The following is a 16,307-nucleotide window of genomic DNA, read 5'->3' as shown; positions in this document are numbered from 1 at the left end:
TTTTCAATTTCTATGTAAAGTTATCTCAAATGTACGTCGATTTATTTTTTATACCGAAGATTACTGTAAATTCATACTATGTGCATAAATATATAAGATTGCCTATGTTAACATACAAGTTTCTAGATGATGGTATAAGTGTTCTCTGCATCCACGGCACACATGCTATCTACGGCGAAGGCTATGCCTTGCAGTAAGTATCTTTGGACTCAAAAAGGGATTATCCCGAGTCTCGTTTCAAAAAACTAAATTCAAGGGCTACTTTAGAATCAAATAAATACCCGGTCTGACCTGACCTGTCACTTCTTTTGGGCGGAAGCTCTTCGCAGAGACCAGAACAAAAGATCCCTAGAGCCAGTATACGTCGAGTCATCGTTTTTTGTTTTATGGTGGGTACACCACATTGGAGATAATATATGTTCGCTATATAATTTTGAATCGTGTCAGACTTGCAAGTGTTTTATACTCTAAGTTATAAATAGAAAAAAGTTAGTCATGAGGGCATGACTATTTGCCTTATTAGGTTTTCAATTTCTATGTAAAGTTATCTCAAATTTACGTGGATTTATTTTTTATACCGAAGTTTACTGTAAATTCATACTATGTGCATAATTATATGAGATTGCCTATGTTAACATACAAGTTTCCAGATGATAGTATAAGTGTTCTCTGAGTCCATTGATATCTATGGCGAAGGCTATGCCTTGCAGACTCAAAAAGGAATTACCCCGAGTCTCGTTTCAAAAATTCAAGGGCTATTTTAGAATCAAATAAATACCCGGTCTGACCTGACCTGTCACTTCTTTTGAGCGGAAGCTCTTCGCAGAGACCAGGACATAAGATCCCTAGAGCCAGTATACATCGAGTCATCGTTTTTTGTTTTATGGTGTACCTGAAGTGTCAATAGCGCATTTGTTTACAAGCAGCATCTACAGAACAAGGCATCGGATGACCCATCGAATCGTATCGTTTCGTTTCGCGGTCGTTTCGTTTACGCCAACTTGAAGCTGGCAAAAAGACTTGTTCACAGACAAAGTGTCATATAGAGAACAAAAAGTCAATCCGGCGTGCCGTGACGAGTCGCTGGGTCGTCACAAATGCTCGTTACATTATTCATGGAGTCAGTCGTCCGCGTCGCGGTACATCCCCGTCGACGACAAATACGCGCACCGTGTTTTGTCGCATGACTGCAAATATTATAAAAATCGTGTCCGGATGTGATAAAAAAGAATATTTTTTTGACAGACACATTTCCGAAGTAAATGACGACGAATCTGATAGATTAATCCTTTTTAAAGAAAATATTTTCGATATATTAATATAAACTCTTATTTAATTAAACGTTTACAATAACTTGAATTCGTTATGCAAAGTGAATCGGTGTAAATAAAATTTTATCAAATATCGCTTTGGTATTCGTTAATACGGTATTTTAGTTTTTTGTCTGTCCGTCTATGCCTTTGGTCTTCTTGTGTCTGTTTAACAAATTTTACTTCGGCCTTTTGTTTATCAACCAAGAGTTTTGCCGATTTGTTTAAAGTAGTTACTTAAGGTTTATAAGCTGATATTGTTCCTGCTCCCAGCTATTTTTTTGATTATTAACGAAACAGCCAAATCTCGAGACAAATTCAGTGTATTTAATAAAAATTGGATACCTATTGAAAAAAGAGCACAAAAAAACAGTCTTTCACTATATCGAAATATAACTCGACTGACATATTGACAATAAGCAAACGTCGTTACATTAAAAGTGGTGCATGACATATGTAGATAACAAGTTCAATATTTAGCTATTTTAAGAGCAAATCATACCGTGTACTTGATGCTTTTTCCAAGTAGCTTAGATAATACACATAGTTTCCTCTACGGGTCTACTTTTTAAGTTTGTTGTACTTGAGGTTTTACTTTTTTATTTTTATGTAAAAATTCAATTTTTCATCACCATTTATTGCGACAGCTCGTGTACGTCAAGAGAAGAATGACATAAGATCCCAATTTAATACAAACCGGAATCGAATTAAGTTCTCCTATGATGGCTTTCTTCGACTTAAAGTTACGAAGGTTTCAAACGCATCCTAATCTGCGAAAAGCCCTCAACAAACACAGACGGGATCAGATCTGAACTACTTTTGTTTTGTATGGCGTGAGTAAAAAAATCGGCGGCGTACGACAAAGAACATTTTCGTCAAAGCTACTGAAGTTATGAGCTCGTAAAACTAACAACGGGCAATGGCAATGGCGGAGTAAGTCGCCGTAAACCACCGGCATCTGTCATATTGACATTAAATATACAAGATTATACGTTGCCGGAGTGAGCGCTGTCGCAAAAACGTTTATAGCATTTTTGCTCGGGCAAGCGTAACTCTTGGGTTATGGGCTGCGAACGTGTTGGACTCATCTTTTTTATCATTGCCTATGTCTATTCCATTTTATCGATGTATTTACACTTTCTAGCAAACAGTCCTATTCTACTATAACTTAATTTTACAATATGAATAACTTGCAGGTCCCCCTACGCTTCTCGGAGTGAACGAATACCAGCACAAACCTTACTGGGTAGAATTTTGAAAAATACGATACTTAGCTAGCCTCTACTAAAAGGAATATATGAACTCAAGTCTTTAAAATTTATGGTTCCAGGCATATTGTGATGAGTTAGTATATAGGTGAAAATCTCATATATCTATATATAGCTAAATATGCAAGATGAAATGCATAGAATTTCTTACGTTCACGTTTAAAAGATAATGGGAAGCTTACTTTACGCGCAGAACAGACGGCCGCTGGGTAACAATCTCAGCGAAGGCCTTTCACCTAGAAAATGGACAGATGAAGCTGTTAGTCTAAGACGCTGGATTCCGACCGCTTCCAACTAATCCTATTGGAAATCACTGGAGAAGAATGAATAGGGCGAGAAATATGTTTAACAGTGGACGTCGTACTGTTGAAATGATAATGAAATTATATACCAGAACTTGACTCTTCAGTACTGATATTCAAGTACAGTGGTCGGCAATCCGTGACCCGCGAATAGCATGGGTCCCTTTGATTTCTTTTTTAACTCAGAAAATGTAGAGTAGGGTAAAAATAATTTAGTTAAAACATGCTTTAAGAACTGGGAAACTTATTTAAAGGACATCGTCTACATTAGAGGAAACATTGTATTATGAATATTTGTAAAATTATTAATTTAATATGATAAATGTTTTATAGGCGATGTATTTTGTCAAAATAACTCAGATTTTAGTCATGCTAAAGAGTGGACTCCGATGTCTAAATCAAAGCAATATACTTTTAAAAATGGCCTTTTGGGATGTAATTAATTTAGTGCTCTTCGTATTTGGTTCTGTTCTGTGATAATTTTGTCTATCCGTGGTTTAGATAACAATATATCAACGTTGATGAAATTAATTTTAATCTATTTCCCATAACTGTTTATTAAGTTATAAAAATGTTTTTGGCACTTATATATTCTCATGACGTTTCATGTAAGCGTGTATTCGATAATTTCTATAATAACACGTTTAAAAATATATTTTTTAACTAAAGTTAACAGCGTCGGCCATTTCAAAGTTATTACAATACGCCGAACTGTGTCCACTCAACGCGAAACACTCTTCACAATTCATAAAAAAACGCCAAAAAGCATTTTATAACTCAGTAAATTCGGCCCTGGTGATATAAACTTCACCAAATTTTAAAATTCCACGAAACATACATTAGTAAGCCCTTAGCTTCATAGGTATAAGGGTGTAATTCGCATATAAACTACTTTCGTGCTCGCACCACTACTGTTGTAAGTTTATAAAAGCATTTGACAGTTCGCGGTAAGGCCCGCGAAACGGTAGGTTGGACAATTTCGATGCCGGGGAGATATTGTGAATCGTTTTTGTCAAATGTCAACTTCTGTGGTCGCCTCCGTTGAGTTTTAAATAATATCTGTAGAGTTCTGCAAGGAAACAAAATATCCATAGAATTACTTGTAGGAATTAAATATTTAAATAAAGCAAAAAATCTCAATCCTCGTTAGCCTCTTTTGTATTTTTATTATTTCATTATTTATTTCTATGTCCCCAATATGGGGCAGAGGGCGTCCATAGTACGTCGCCTTCCCGAGCAGTCTTGAGCCTCGCGCTTTAACTTTTTAACTTCTGCAGTGGTCGTCCGCCATCAGGTTTGTTTCCAAGACATTGGACAGTCCCCACTCTATGCCACGCTTGCCGTTGTTGGTGTGTTCATCATGCCATCCAGAACGACGAGGAAAAGAAGAGCTGGTAAAGTTGGTTCTGAGAACGGAGAAACAATTCTGCAGGTCCAATCTAAATTTGTCGCATATGTCGCATATATCTTGCAGCTTTTTGACCGCAAACCTTTTGCCCAGCTTGGTAGTCCCGCTAGCAGCTTGGGTTACAGCTACTTTGAGCCGCACCTCCGCCATTACTAGGTGATGGTCACTATCGATATCCGCGCCACGACGGTTGCGGACTTCGAGTAGTGATGAGCGCCATTTGGAACTGATGACTATGTGGTCGATTTGGTTCCTAGTGATTCAATCGGGTAATGTCCATGTGCGTTTATGGTGGTCTCCGTGAATAAATAATGTGACTCTGATGGTAAGGACGTTGTCTTGGTAACTTCAAAAACCTCTCCCCTTTCTCGTTTCGTACTCCCAGCCCTTGTGTGCCCATGTGTCTATGACAGCCGTCGTTATTTGCGCCCATCTTGGTATCCAGGTCCCCCATGACGATAACTATATCCTGATTGAGGATGTTCTTTAAGGTCAGGTTGAGTACACAATAGAAATCATCCTTGTCTTCGTCCGATGCCAGATTGGCGGGCGTGTAGCACTGAACGACGGCTTCTTCGGCATCTTGCGGGTTTTGCTATTGAATCGGGCTGCAATAATTTGTTTGTGTGAGATGTGTTTCCAGTTCAACATTTCAGTAATACCGTGTTGTAAAATTGCTCAATTATCGAAAATTGGTTATTGTGGGGAAGACACATATTTTGTTAACACCTGACTGGTAATATTTGACCGTTGTGTTACTGTCAATTGAGAAAGATTTTCTGAAAGTATTAAAATACAGCTGACCAAAAATACTTTTGGTAAATAACATTTAAAATAATAGAAAAATTACATACAATATGACACACGAAATGGCAAGTTGGAGTGGCAGTGGATAGACCTCATAGCACGCAGAACAGATGGCCGCTGGAGTCGTAAGCTTCTGGAGAAGGGATCACGGAAAAGCAAGCGAAGCTTAGGATAGCCATGTACATTGTAGATGTACCTTGTTAAATTCGAAGAAGGACACTGGCTGCAGTTCGCCGATCGTGCTTCTGGAAATCTATGGGCATAGCGCATGTCCAGCTGTAAACTTCCTACAGCTAAAATGGTAGTGAGGAATATTTCGTTAATACCATTTTAAAGATGAATGCATGAATGTATTAACGGCAATAATATATTTTAAAAGAAATAATTAGCTTAACGCAATAAAATTTTGAAGTTTTTATATTTACTGCTACATAATTAAGAAAATGCAAACCATGTAATTTTGCTAATTTGTTAAAATTTATTAAAGATTTCACCTTTTACGACATAAACATCATATAACGCGATAAATTCTTCCGTAATTACTTTATTTGGTTATATCGCTGTTCTCGGAACCGTTATTTGTACGGGTCCATAGGCCCGCGTTTAATTTTTTGCTTATAAAACTTTTTTTGTTGTTGTTCTTTTTGGTCGCTGTAAGCCGACGGTGATTTACTCTTCGTTGAGTTTTACCAAGGACACGTGGATTTGGGCAAGCACGTTTAGATAATATAACATATTGATGTTAACAATATCTTCATATAATAAGCTTTCCTTTTATTATCATAATTTCTATATGACACACGTTGGTTGGAAAGTTAATTGTGTGTGTTATAATTCAAGAATAGTAAACCGAACGAGATGATAGATCGAATCAGAAATAAGAAGATTCTTAGAGGATCGAGAGTAGCTGTCATAGCTCAACAGATTTGCAAGTAAAGGACAGACAGCCGCTGGGTTCTTGATGTTCTGGAGTGGAGACTACCGACCGGCAATCGCAACGTGGAATGTCCTCTCTTAAAGTGGATAGACGTCCTCGTTTAGGGCATCAGATAACGCCGGATGCAGGCCGTTTCCAGCTGGTACTTTAGGAAGTCTTAGGGGAGACATTTGGACTGGATGCTATACCTACCAAGGAAACTAACTTAATATAATCATAGTATCAGCATAGCATTAGCAAGAATGCCATAAGAACCTATTTCGGTAAAAAGCAGAATAAATTGATTTCCTTATAACGGTATCCTTTGGTTTTAGAAGATCCCACAAGAAGAACGCAATAAACGCTAAAAATCAACAAACTTAGTTAACGAAAAGCGGTAGAGAGGAAGACAAAAAGGCTCGGGAGTTTGGCAGCATCTCAAACTCCACTGTTTTTGCTGAGGCTAAACCAAGATAACTAAGACCTAGGCTATAACATGTAGAACGTTACGGCCTAAGAAGATATGCTACAAGCTAATCTACAATTAAGACGTCTAAGTTAAACACCTTTAGGACTCTGTTACCTGACACTCTGCAATAACCTATGAATAAATAAAATTAATTCTGTAATGCAGCTTACCAATAAGGTGCCATCAACCATCTTATTGCATAAAATAAGATACTTTGTTAAAAAATAATTTTAATAAATAAAAATTGCCTATATGCGATATCAAAGCATGTAATAAATAGATAGTATGTAGTAATAGTCAAACATATAAAGAAATTTTCGACTCGGTTTTACGTAAATTTAGATCAGCTTATTCCTTTTCGGAATACATTTTTTACATATTTTACATACCTTCGTGCTAAAACAAATCATGGTTAATGGTAAAATATATGAAACTTTATACTATTACATGTAATTGATCCTAACAGAAATGACGAAACTCGAGGAAAGATATTTCGTCATCGGTGGAATAGATTTTTGAAGTTTATTGTAAATATGTAGATAAATTTGGCAATCTCATATTCTTCCTTGTCAGTTTATTCTGAAGCTTATACGCTGCTTAAAAAGCTGTTTATATCTAAGCACTGACAGTAAGTAATGGAAGGGGTGGTAGTATAGATATAATTAAATTTGCGCATAAGCCTTCATTCTCAACTTGTACCTGGTTCTCATGAGGTTCCAATCAGCTGTATATTTATAGATTGTACAAAATATTAAAGAATCCTACTTAAAAAAAATTCTGATATCTTTTTTTAAATATCTGTTTAATACGTTAATGTAATAATAGAAGAGAGATTTATTTTTAGTAATATAAGAAAGCAATTTGTTTTATGTTCCAAAAAGTATTGTTTGTTGAAAGTATTAACAAAGAATTTGTCAGGAAAGTTATTTTAGATGAACCGTCTTGCTGTCGCTTTTTAATTCGCTGATGGCTAAATAAAACGGAGCGTGACTTCAAAGACCTTTTATTACGAAATGTTTATGACACACGAAAGTCGGAAAGTATGAGTCCAACCGGCTAGGGACAGAGCCAAGAATGCTAATTGGAACCGTCTTTCAAACAATGCGTAAACAGGGGGGGATCTTTTAAATTTTTGATTTGTTTTTTAAACATTAACATAGGGTGAAAATGTAGGGTTAGGTGAAATTGTTTGTACAGTAAGACGTTTGTGACAGTTTCCTTGCTACAGTATCTGCTATCAAGAGGCAATCTCGTTTGATGTGACATTAATGCATTAGGCTCATAAATAATAACACTCCTGTCTATTACTTAAAGTTATCTTTTTCTTTCTCTTTTCTGACAAATATCGCCACGATCACCGGTAAAAGTTATACTCGAATATTATCAAATATTATATATTAGGATTATCCTTAGAGACTTCTTTCTATCAAAATTAGTTTGCCTGCCAAGACCAATAAAGAGTATTTATTTATTTGAATTAATTCAGAGTGTTATGCTAGGATTTTCTCTAAGAGATCGAATCAGAAATCAGAAGTTTCGTAGACAAATTGAAGTAACCTACATACGTCAGGATTGGCAAGTTCGTAACGTAAAAATTTATATAAAGGTACTAGAGTGAAGACTTTGGACCTAGAAACGCGTGAACAGGTGACTTTGTTAAAATCACCGGACAAACGCTGTACACAGGTCGCTTCGAAGCGTTCTTATTAGAAAGATATGAAGGAGATCTATATGAAGCAGTGTACATTCTATAGCTAAAATAATGAAACTATACTGATATACTAGACTTCATGAATAGATTTTATTCAACAGACGTTAGTAATTAATTTTCCTCAATTAAATTTCTTAGTAATTGTTTCTCAACCCTTACAACAACAGAACGACTCATATGCTACATGACCGTCTTCTTACAAAGCTTACGATAAAACAAAAGGGGATTGGTTAACACGTGTAGTAAGTACGCAGTTCAATGACCGAGCTAAAAGCGTACAACACTTCCTGTAATGCGTAAGGTATCGGAATCTATTTTCGATTGCGATTACACTACCACTCTATTGAGGAGTGGATTCTCTTATGATTAAAGGGGACGCATTGGACTCAGTTGACGGCACTGGAGACGAGTTTGTTGCGTCATTATTACATTCTGATATTAAAAAGAAATACTTTCTAGGTGCAAATATTTTGATGGAATTTACATATTCCATATTGGCCTAAACGACGTTTCAAGTAAAAACCATGGCTGAAGCTGTAATATAGATATGTCACCGGATTGGGCTTGATATACATAAACAAACCGTGTATTTTTAGTCATATTTAGTCAAGTCTACTCGAAGATGGTATGAAGAATTGTGATTTTAGAAAATAGAGCATAATTGATTTTAGAGTTTGATTTTAAAATAAAACCATAAAATGACGAAATCTTTCTGTTGTTGATGTTGTATTATATTTTAATAATATAGTCACTGATGGTATTAAACCCTTTAGTACGTAAAGCCGATTTTTCCTAGATGTTTTTTTAACATTGGTAACCAGTGATGATGTTTAAATTATTAACAAAACGTATGCATCTCTATGGTATTGAACGCTGAACTTCGTTAAAGTCAAAATTCATTAAGCTACCTTTTGTAGAGATATGCAGCTAACATATTTATATAAAATAATGTTTATTCAGCATCTTAACAGTCAGGTAAAATCATTTAAATTCTTTATTTATCTACGTAAATATAATAAATATTTAATATTTTCGTTTTATTATAGTATCCGTAAAAAACAGTGCATTATCAAAAAAAAAATACAAATTTCTCGTAATACGATACCAAAATAGTTTTCAATATTTAGTTATAGTTCATATTTACTGCCTTAAGATATTTATTTATTTACAAATGATTATAGATACAGTTATGTTTATAATTTTATTTATTTTGACTTTTAATGTAACAATGCCCTTTCTTTTGTATATTTTTTAAATGCATCTCTACTGTTACCTTATTGACATTTACACATTGTGAGTGTGGAAGGCTCTAAGTCTAAACTTGGCTATAATGTTATGTAACTTAGCTCAAGAGCCTCATCGTGGATATCGGTGCAGGACGATATAGTACATGCAATATTACCTGGCTGTGAGCTTTTAGATCGCTTAGGTGAGCGCTCTATGAAGTGAAGTCCACCTAGCGCTAGGGTTTCCGAGAGGTCTCAGCCTGGTTATCGGTTCCTATTGCCTGCGTAAAATTACTTCCACTCCAAAAGCATTAGCGATGGAAGAACTAGAGGTGGATAAAACTCTAGTAGCGCTTCTTTCTATTGTAGTATGATCGGGGGTTGCCTCCTCCAATACATTCTTAACTATCCTCAGCAACAAAAGAAGGCTTGTTTTTTAAGGTTGCAAACTGCTTTGTAAGTTATTTTATAGTTGTCAAGCGGTTAGGATGGTCGAAAGCATGTCTCGAGTTTAGAATAGCGCGGTAGATTGTTTTGTGAGTGGTAGCACCTACAAACATATTTTGTTGGATTATTATTGTTACTAACTAACGATTTTCTTTATAATCTAATGTTTTTTTTGCACAATGCCAACGTTCCATCCTCCTTTTTGAGCGATCAGCATTAAGCTGAACTCACCCTGTCAACTTAGAATCGCGAAACAAGCTTTCTGTTCTTTCGTTTCCTGTTTTGTTTTTTTTTAATGTTCTTTTTTGCTAACTATGTACTAAAATGTAGTTTTATCTGTTTTTTGTGGTGGTCAAGTTAATGTAAAAGCCAAGAGTATCGTACATGTTTAAGTGTAAAACAATGGCAGGGAGACAACGCTGCGTTTGTCGAAAATAGACTAGGGATTATTCGAAGCGATAATCTGCAGAATTATTACCCAAAACCGCGGTGCATCGGCGCCTGTTATAGATATTTTAACGAGCGCGGCAATTAGAGTTTGGGTGGTCTACTCGTAAAACGGCGGGTCAAGTTTGAAGCAGAGCGCCGGCTACGACGCTTTATTGACTTGTGAACTTAGTAAAAGTGAGCGTGATTAGGTTGATAGTTGGTGATTAAAATATCAGGAAGAAACGTGTTAGTCTATTAAATATTTAACAATTTTTTGAAGTTATAATATCATTATTATTACCTTAAATTAAGCCAGGAGAGAGGCCTTAATGCTTTTGGAGTGGGCAACACATATGCAAGCACAGAGTAGGACATATTTTAAGTTGTAGAAAAAGTAAATTAATGTAATTTTTATCATGATGATATGGGCTTTATATATAGTGGTTGTATTAAGTAAACCAGAAAGTAATATCATTTCTGTCGACATATTTTACAGAAAAACCGATAGTTTTACCACTCCGTCATTGTAATTTGTTACTAGCTAGCAAAAGATTCTTGATAACGAAGGTGATTATGTTGTTGATTAGAAATAAAAACTTTTTAAAAATGTAGTCGTGTGAATTTAAAAAAGCGACATTACTTTATTTTGTTGACAAATAAACTATACCCATTTAGAGCTTTGACAACTGTACTCAGTATCAGGGTATAGTTTATTTAGTTTATATAGTGAACAGTAGTTCACGGCATACTGTTTTCTTTTCAAAATAATCACCGTTTTATAACTATTACTATGAAAAGGTTAATTACACATTTTAGGATTAACCACATAAGTACTGATTATTTAGTACTTTTATATTTGCATTATTTCCTGGTGGCAAAATAATTCCAAATTTATCCCGGACACTTAACGACTAAACCGTATGACTTTGAATACTCTGTCGAAACTTATAATAACATTTTTTCGTATTATGGTAGTTGTAATTGCGTTGATCTTACGCCTAAACAATTTATGATAGAGTTGAAGCTTCCTAATTAAAAAAGCAGGGGTTCGATTATAGGTAGGGCTGGAATTCCTCAATAATTATAAATAGAGATTGAGCACCCAAATAATTTGCGGTAGAGCTGGAGCTCAATGGTTCAGAGTTGAAATAAACCTCCTCACGAATTTTAATTCTAATGCACGATGCATATATTTTTATTTATTATTGACATACAATTTTTCGTTTAATATCTAGAACATTATATTCCTTTTACAAGAAAATATGTTTAGTAAACCATTTTATATTTATATTTGTCCAAATAAAATTTCGTAAAGTGTTATCTTGCATTCAGCGTCTTCCGGCCGGACTTTCCGGTCGGCTGCCCTACTCTGCGCTTGCCGTTCCGTGGTCTCCACTCCAGGCCTGTCCACTGGCAATAAACCTGCGAATCCGCTGAGCCAAATTATTTTTTGTAAAGTCGAGATCTTAAAAATGTGTGTAGTGTGATTTTGGCATTACGACGACGATATAAAAATATATTAAGAGAAGGCAAAGCAAATGTCCTAAACAGCAACCCGAACAAACACAAGTCGGGCGGGCGCGGTGAAAAAATCTAAATTTGTCAAATGTATAATGTCCCGGTTCTCGCAGTCGCTGCGTCAACAAACACTGCCGTTTGAGATATTTCAGTCCGTTCGTCCGTCACTCTGTGTACATTACGACCTCACAGAGACATCCGACGACAGCCTATCAATCTTTTAATAAATACCAGACAACTAAGCAGCAAACTTCAATTTACGGCCGGTGAAATACGACTTTCAAACATCTTTAACAACGTATTCGTCTGCGACAGACGCAGAATTAAGTTTGTACATATTATTTGTGACTTTAGTACGAGACAACATTTTACGATCGTGTCGAATATGTTTTTTCACATTTTTTTCGTGTCGACTGTCGACACAACATGTGTTACATTCGGCGCATTATAAAGTTTTAATAGTTGTTATGACATTATGCGAGGAGAAAAGTATCATTTTTTGATATGAAAAAAGAATGATGGCCGTTTAACCGTGTTGGACGCTTGACAAGCGGGCGTTAAACAAAACGTTACGCTTTTACAAAAAGTTAACTGTTGTAATAAAACTCAAACGAGCGTTTGTCACAGCGCGGACGGGATTATAAAAAATTGGGAAACAAAGTCATAACTCCTGGAAGACTTTGGCTGCTAACTCAGTACCTCCGCCCGCTGCGTATGACTTTTAATTGCTCTTATTTTTAATTTTATAATTCACCTGACTTTTCTCAAGTTTTAATGACGGAACATCGTCTTCCAAATGAAATATTTGCGATCGTCTGAAGTGGGTTGAAAAGCAGACTTATCACCTGTGTACATGAAATATGAATTTTATTGCAATGAATATATTGAATAATAATAAACTAACTAATCACGAATCATAATTATTTTTTACAAAATAATTAAAATTTTCTTAAAGATTTGTTTCTTTCCTTAATATACAATTTAATCGTTTAACAATAATACGTTATGAAATATATCTGTATACCAAGTTATTATGACAACATTAATTTTTTTTATTTTAAAATTGTAACATTTGTATAATTTGTTTTTAAACCAGACTATATCTGCTGTTTAAATGGCATTTGCAGATTTCGCAAGTTTGAGGTGACAGGACGCAGGGGGTGCCTAGTTTAAAACCTCTTTTAAATTATCAAACTTCGCGATCTCATACATACCACTATTTCACTTTGGCGGACGCTCCGTGAAGTTACTAAGCCCAAGGATCTACACAAGAGGACCAAGGCTTCAGCTGTCATTCGTCGATACCAGCTCAGCATTCTGACATAAGTGCGCCCGAGAGGGCTAAACCTCGTATTGGTCAATTGCTATTGCCTAGCTTATATCACCACTACCAATTCGGTAAGTGTTGGTAGAAGAAGTGGCGGAAGAAACTCTTGCAACCCTTCTTTCTAATAGGATTATTTTCAATACCTATATAAAACTAACTTTATGTATATTGCACGCACAGTTGTTCTAAGAAAAATAAATGTTCAATTTTTTTTCTAGCTCAATTTTTAGATACAAACAATTAATTTGTTAAAATAAATTACCGATGTTATAAATGACAACCTTTTATTTTTATCATATAAACCTTGTAATGTAAACTAAGAGAGTACAATTCATACAAAACTTACATTCTTTCACAGGGTCTGATATCTTAGACCTTTCTTTTCTTAAAGGAATATTATTAAATAAATTTAATTAATGTTTGGGTTTTAGTTGTTCGAAATATGTGGAACTTGGGTTGTTGACTCATTTGCGTGGTTAAAATTATATTGTACACTTCAAAAATTATGTAATTGATATAGAGCAACTTCTGAGTTTACGGCCTTCTCTTTTCAACATATCACCTTTCCAAGCGGGCGGTAGCTACCTACTTTAAATGTTAAAATAATTCACGATTCCAAATTACCTATTATTTATACGAATTAAAAAAAAAATATATTGAATTTAAATTTAAACACACAATACATCAAATTCGATATATACCATTAATATCGTCGCTTACAATCTTTATTAACTATACTGTAAATAAACCAACATATACTTTAGGTCAAAGGTTTGTAAAAATAATAATTTTTTATACGATGCTATCACAAGAATGAAACCTTTTTACAGTTACCGTAGTCTAGATAAGAAATTCTACTCATAAGATTGCGGCTTTGTGTTCTCCGTGCACCCGCTTTTCGTGTGATCTTCTAATTTGTCGTCATCTTTTTAGTTTTGTATGTACGATTTTAGTCCCCATTATTTTAATGAGACGACAGATACGTTGCGTCTATTTAATTTCCTTACATAAGTTGTTAAGTAAGTCTCCAGCATAATTTCCAAACTAATGCCTCTCAGTTGCATACAATAGTTTACTTTACCCTCGGAGAATGACGACTCCAAACACATTTTTCCGAAGTTATATATATGTAGGCGTAGAAAATCAATCCTAGTTAGATATCGTGATAAGAGATGATACATGCGGAAATGTTTTACATGTGCTGGTGAACTCTACCACCTACCAAGAGTACCAAATTTGGTAACCGTTAACAAATGTCGGTCAACATCAAAAGGCATATAAAAGTAACGTTTTAACTTTCATAACTTCTCTTACAAATACAGGATAAAATTTTGAAACATCCTCTAATTTATAAGAAATCAATTCTCAATTACCTATATTTATTAATGAAAACCCTAACAAGCCTTCACTGTCCACGCTAGCTTACCACAACTACTAAAGCTAGCTCAAAAATTGTAAAAGTGATGATAATGTTACGTAAAGAATGGGTCATACAATGATTAATAACCCTTTATAGAATCGTTTCTAGATTTTCTTTCGGCGCTTGTTCTTCCAGCCGTCCATTTATACTAGTATTAATGATAATTAAGAAATGTTATTTAATATAGTCGTGATACGGATCTCTCGGAAGCCCTTAATCGGAATGTTAGAGTCGTATTGAGTGTCAACTTAAACTGAAGTTTCCTCTTGAGGACCATAGCGTCAGGTTGGTCCTTCGAGTATCAGTAATATTCAATGTAATGTGATTGCTCGACCCGAGGTTCTCGAGGAAGCTCTAGAGTTTGGTTACGTAAAATAAGTTTAGGTTTAAGCGCTTTCACTCTCTGCTCCTTCAAGCCTGCGGTAACTGTAAATGCTATTTTATATAACCAACATGAACTGAAATGATACTAAGAAAACATTATCGATCTTGATCAAAAATAAATTGATTCATTTAAATAAGGAATGTAATTATCTGACGTCCTCAAAAGAGGTAACTGAAGGGTTTTAAGATAAGAGAAACTGTGTAACATGATATTGCCGTATGAAATACTTCACGCCAACTCGAGTAGAACAATCGGCTACAATAAAAGTTTCCAATTTAGAGGATGACATAGTTCTATCACTTCAAGAAGCGAATCGTAAACCGTCCCCGCGTGCGACATCTCAAACTTTACTGCTAGGTATCAACGCCAATAACGCGTTCGCTATTTTTGTCCGGTTATACATGTTCTAATTTATAGTGCAATAAAGTTTTACTTGTCACTCACGCGGGATTTATGCCCGCTCCGTCCTAAATGCGGTTTCTTCCGCTGACGAATTTCCTCGTGTCAACGGTCACTATAAACAATACGCGAAGCGTGGCGCGTAGGCGACAGAGGCGACTCGGGGCCGTTTGCAAGCGTCCGTCCGTGACGAGACGTCAGCCGAAACAAAGGAGACTGTCTTCTGATCTAACGTAAACAAAGTCTAATTTCCTGAACGTGTCTTTGAATGTCTGTTACAATCACATGGATATCCAGTGAACCTTGAATGCGAGGAAATGTAGACCGTCGTCCGTTGGATTAAAAGCAAATTTGAAATATTTTAAAGTTAGTAGATAGAACTCTGTCAATGTAGATTCTGTAAATCGTACAGGCGGCGCCGGTGATGTCGTCGGGACGCCACCGCTCATACAAACAGCCGTCGAAGCGTATCGAGGAAGGATGCTTAACACTTGCACCTCTAATTATATCCATGGAACGCGTAGTGGAAACAAATAATACGTCTCTCTATTCCGAAGCACGTCTTTTCTCTCCGTTCTTGATTTGTGAAGTTATTTATCTATCGCAAACTGATTTATATAAAACTCAACACAAATCCGTCATCTGAATTCATAAATCAATGTCCTCGTGAATCTCGTTCAAACTTTAAAAGTTTTCAATTAAATCATTTTTAAATTTCAACGGATGCGTAAATAATAACGGGTCATCTAAAACTGAAAAGAAATAAAAAGTAATTCATGGAATTTGTTTAAAAGTTTTAAAGGCGGTGTAAATATTTCTGGGAACACGATCGAGGACAGGTTTGTTTAGACAACGCGGCGACCGCCGGTGCAGATGTCACCAGCTTGTTGTGGCGGGGAGCTCATTTGAATGGCATATACTAAAATAATTTAATTATTTACAATTTACTTTGTTAAACCGGACTA

At 35.5% G+C, this 16,307-nt stretch overlaps 1 protein-coding gene across 1 annotated transcript; it reads right to left on the bottom strand.

Annotated features, from left to right (window-relative positions):
• Positions 1-4,144: 4,144 nt before the first annotated feature.
• On the bottom strand, positions 4,145-6,671 carry LOC137923470 (craniofacial development protein 2-like). The gene is made up of 3 exons (XM_068766728.1): positions 6,651-6,671; positions 4,645-4,883; positions 4,145-4,541 (listed from the first exon to the last, which is right to left on the bottom strand). The coding sequence occupies exons 1-3, from the start codon at positions 6,669-6,671 to the stop codon at positions 4,145-4,147; spliced, it is 657 nt and encodes a 218-aa protein (XP_068622829.1).
• Between the last annotated feature and the right edge of the window lie 9,636 nt (positions 6,672-16,307).

This window comes from Battus philenor, unplaced genomic scaffold (assembly GCF_028537555.1).
Source record: "Battus philenor isolate CCGP_79_NKW_IND1 unplaced genomic scaffold, ilBatPhil1.0.hap1 SCAF_21, whole genome shotgun sequence".
NCBI lineage: Eukaryota > Metazoa > Arthropoda > Insecta > Lepidoptera > Papilionidae > Battus > Battus philenor.
This window is presented reverse-complemented; position numbering and strand designations above follow the sequence as displayed.

Excerpts from the sequence above, each read along its gene's own strand:
- LOC137923470 (XM_068766728.1), bottom strand. The coding sequence starts at position 6,671 with ATGGTTGATGGCACCTTATTG. Across the intron at positions 4,884-6,650 it reads TGGTTGATGGCACCTTATTG|CAAAACCCGCAAGATGCCGA; the intron begins GTAAGCTGCATT and ends CCGATTCAATAG. Across the intron at positions 4,542-4,644 it reads CGAAACGAGAAAGGGGAGAG|GAACCAAATCGACCACATAG; the intron begins GTTTTTGAAGTT and ends TTGAATCACTAG.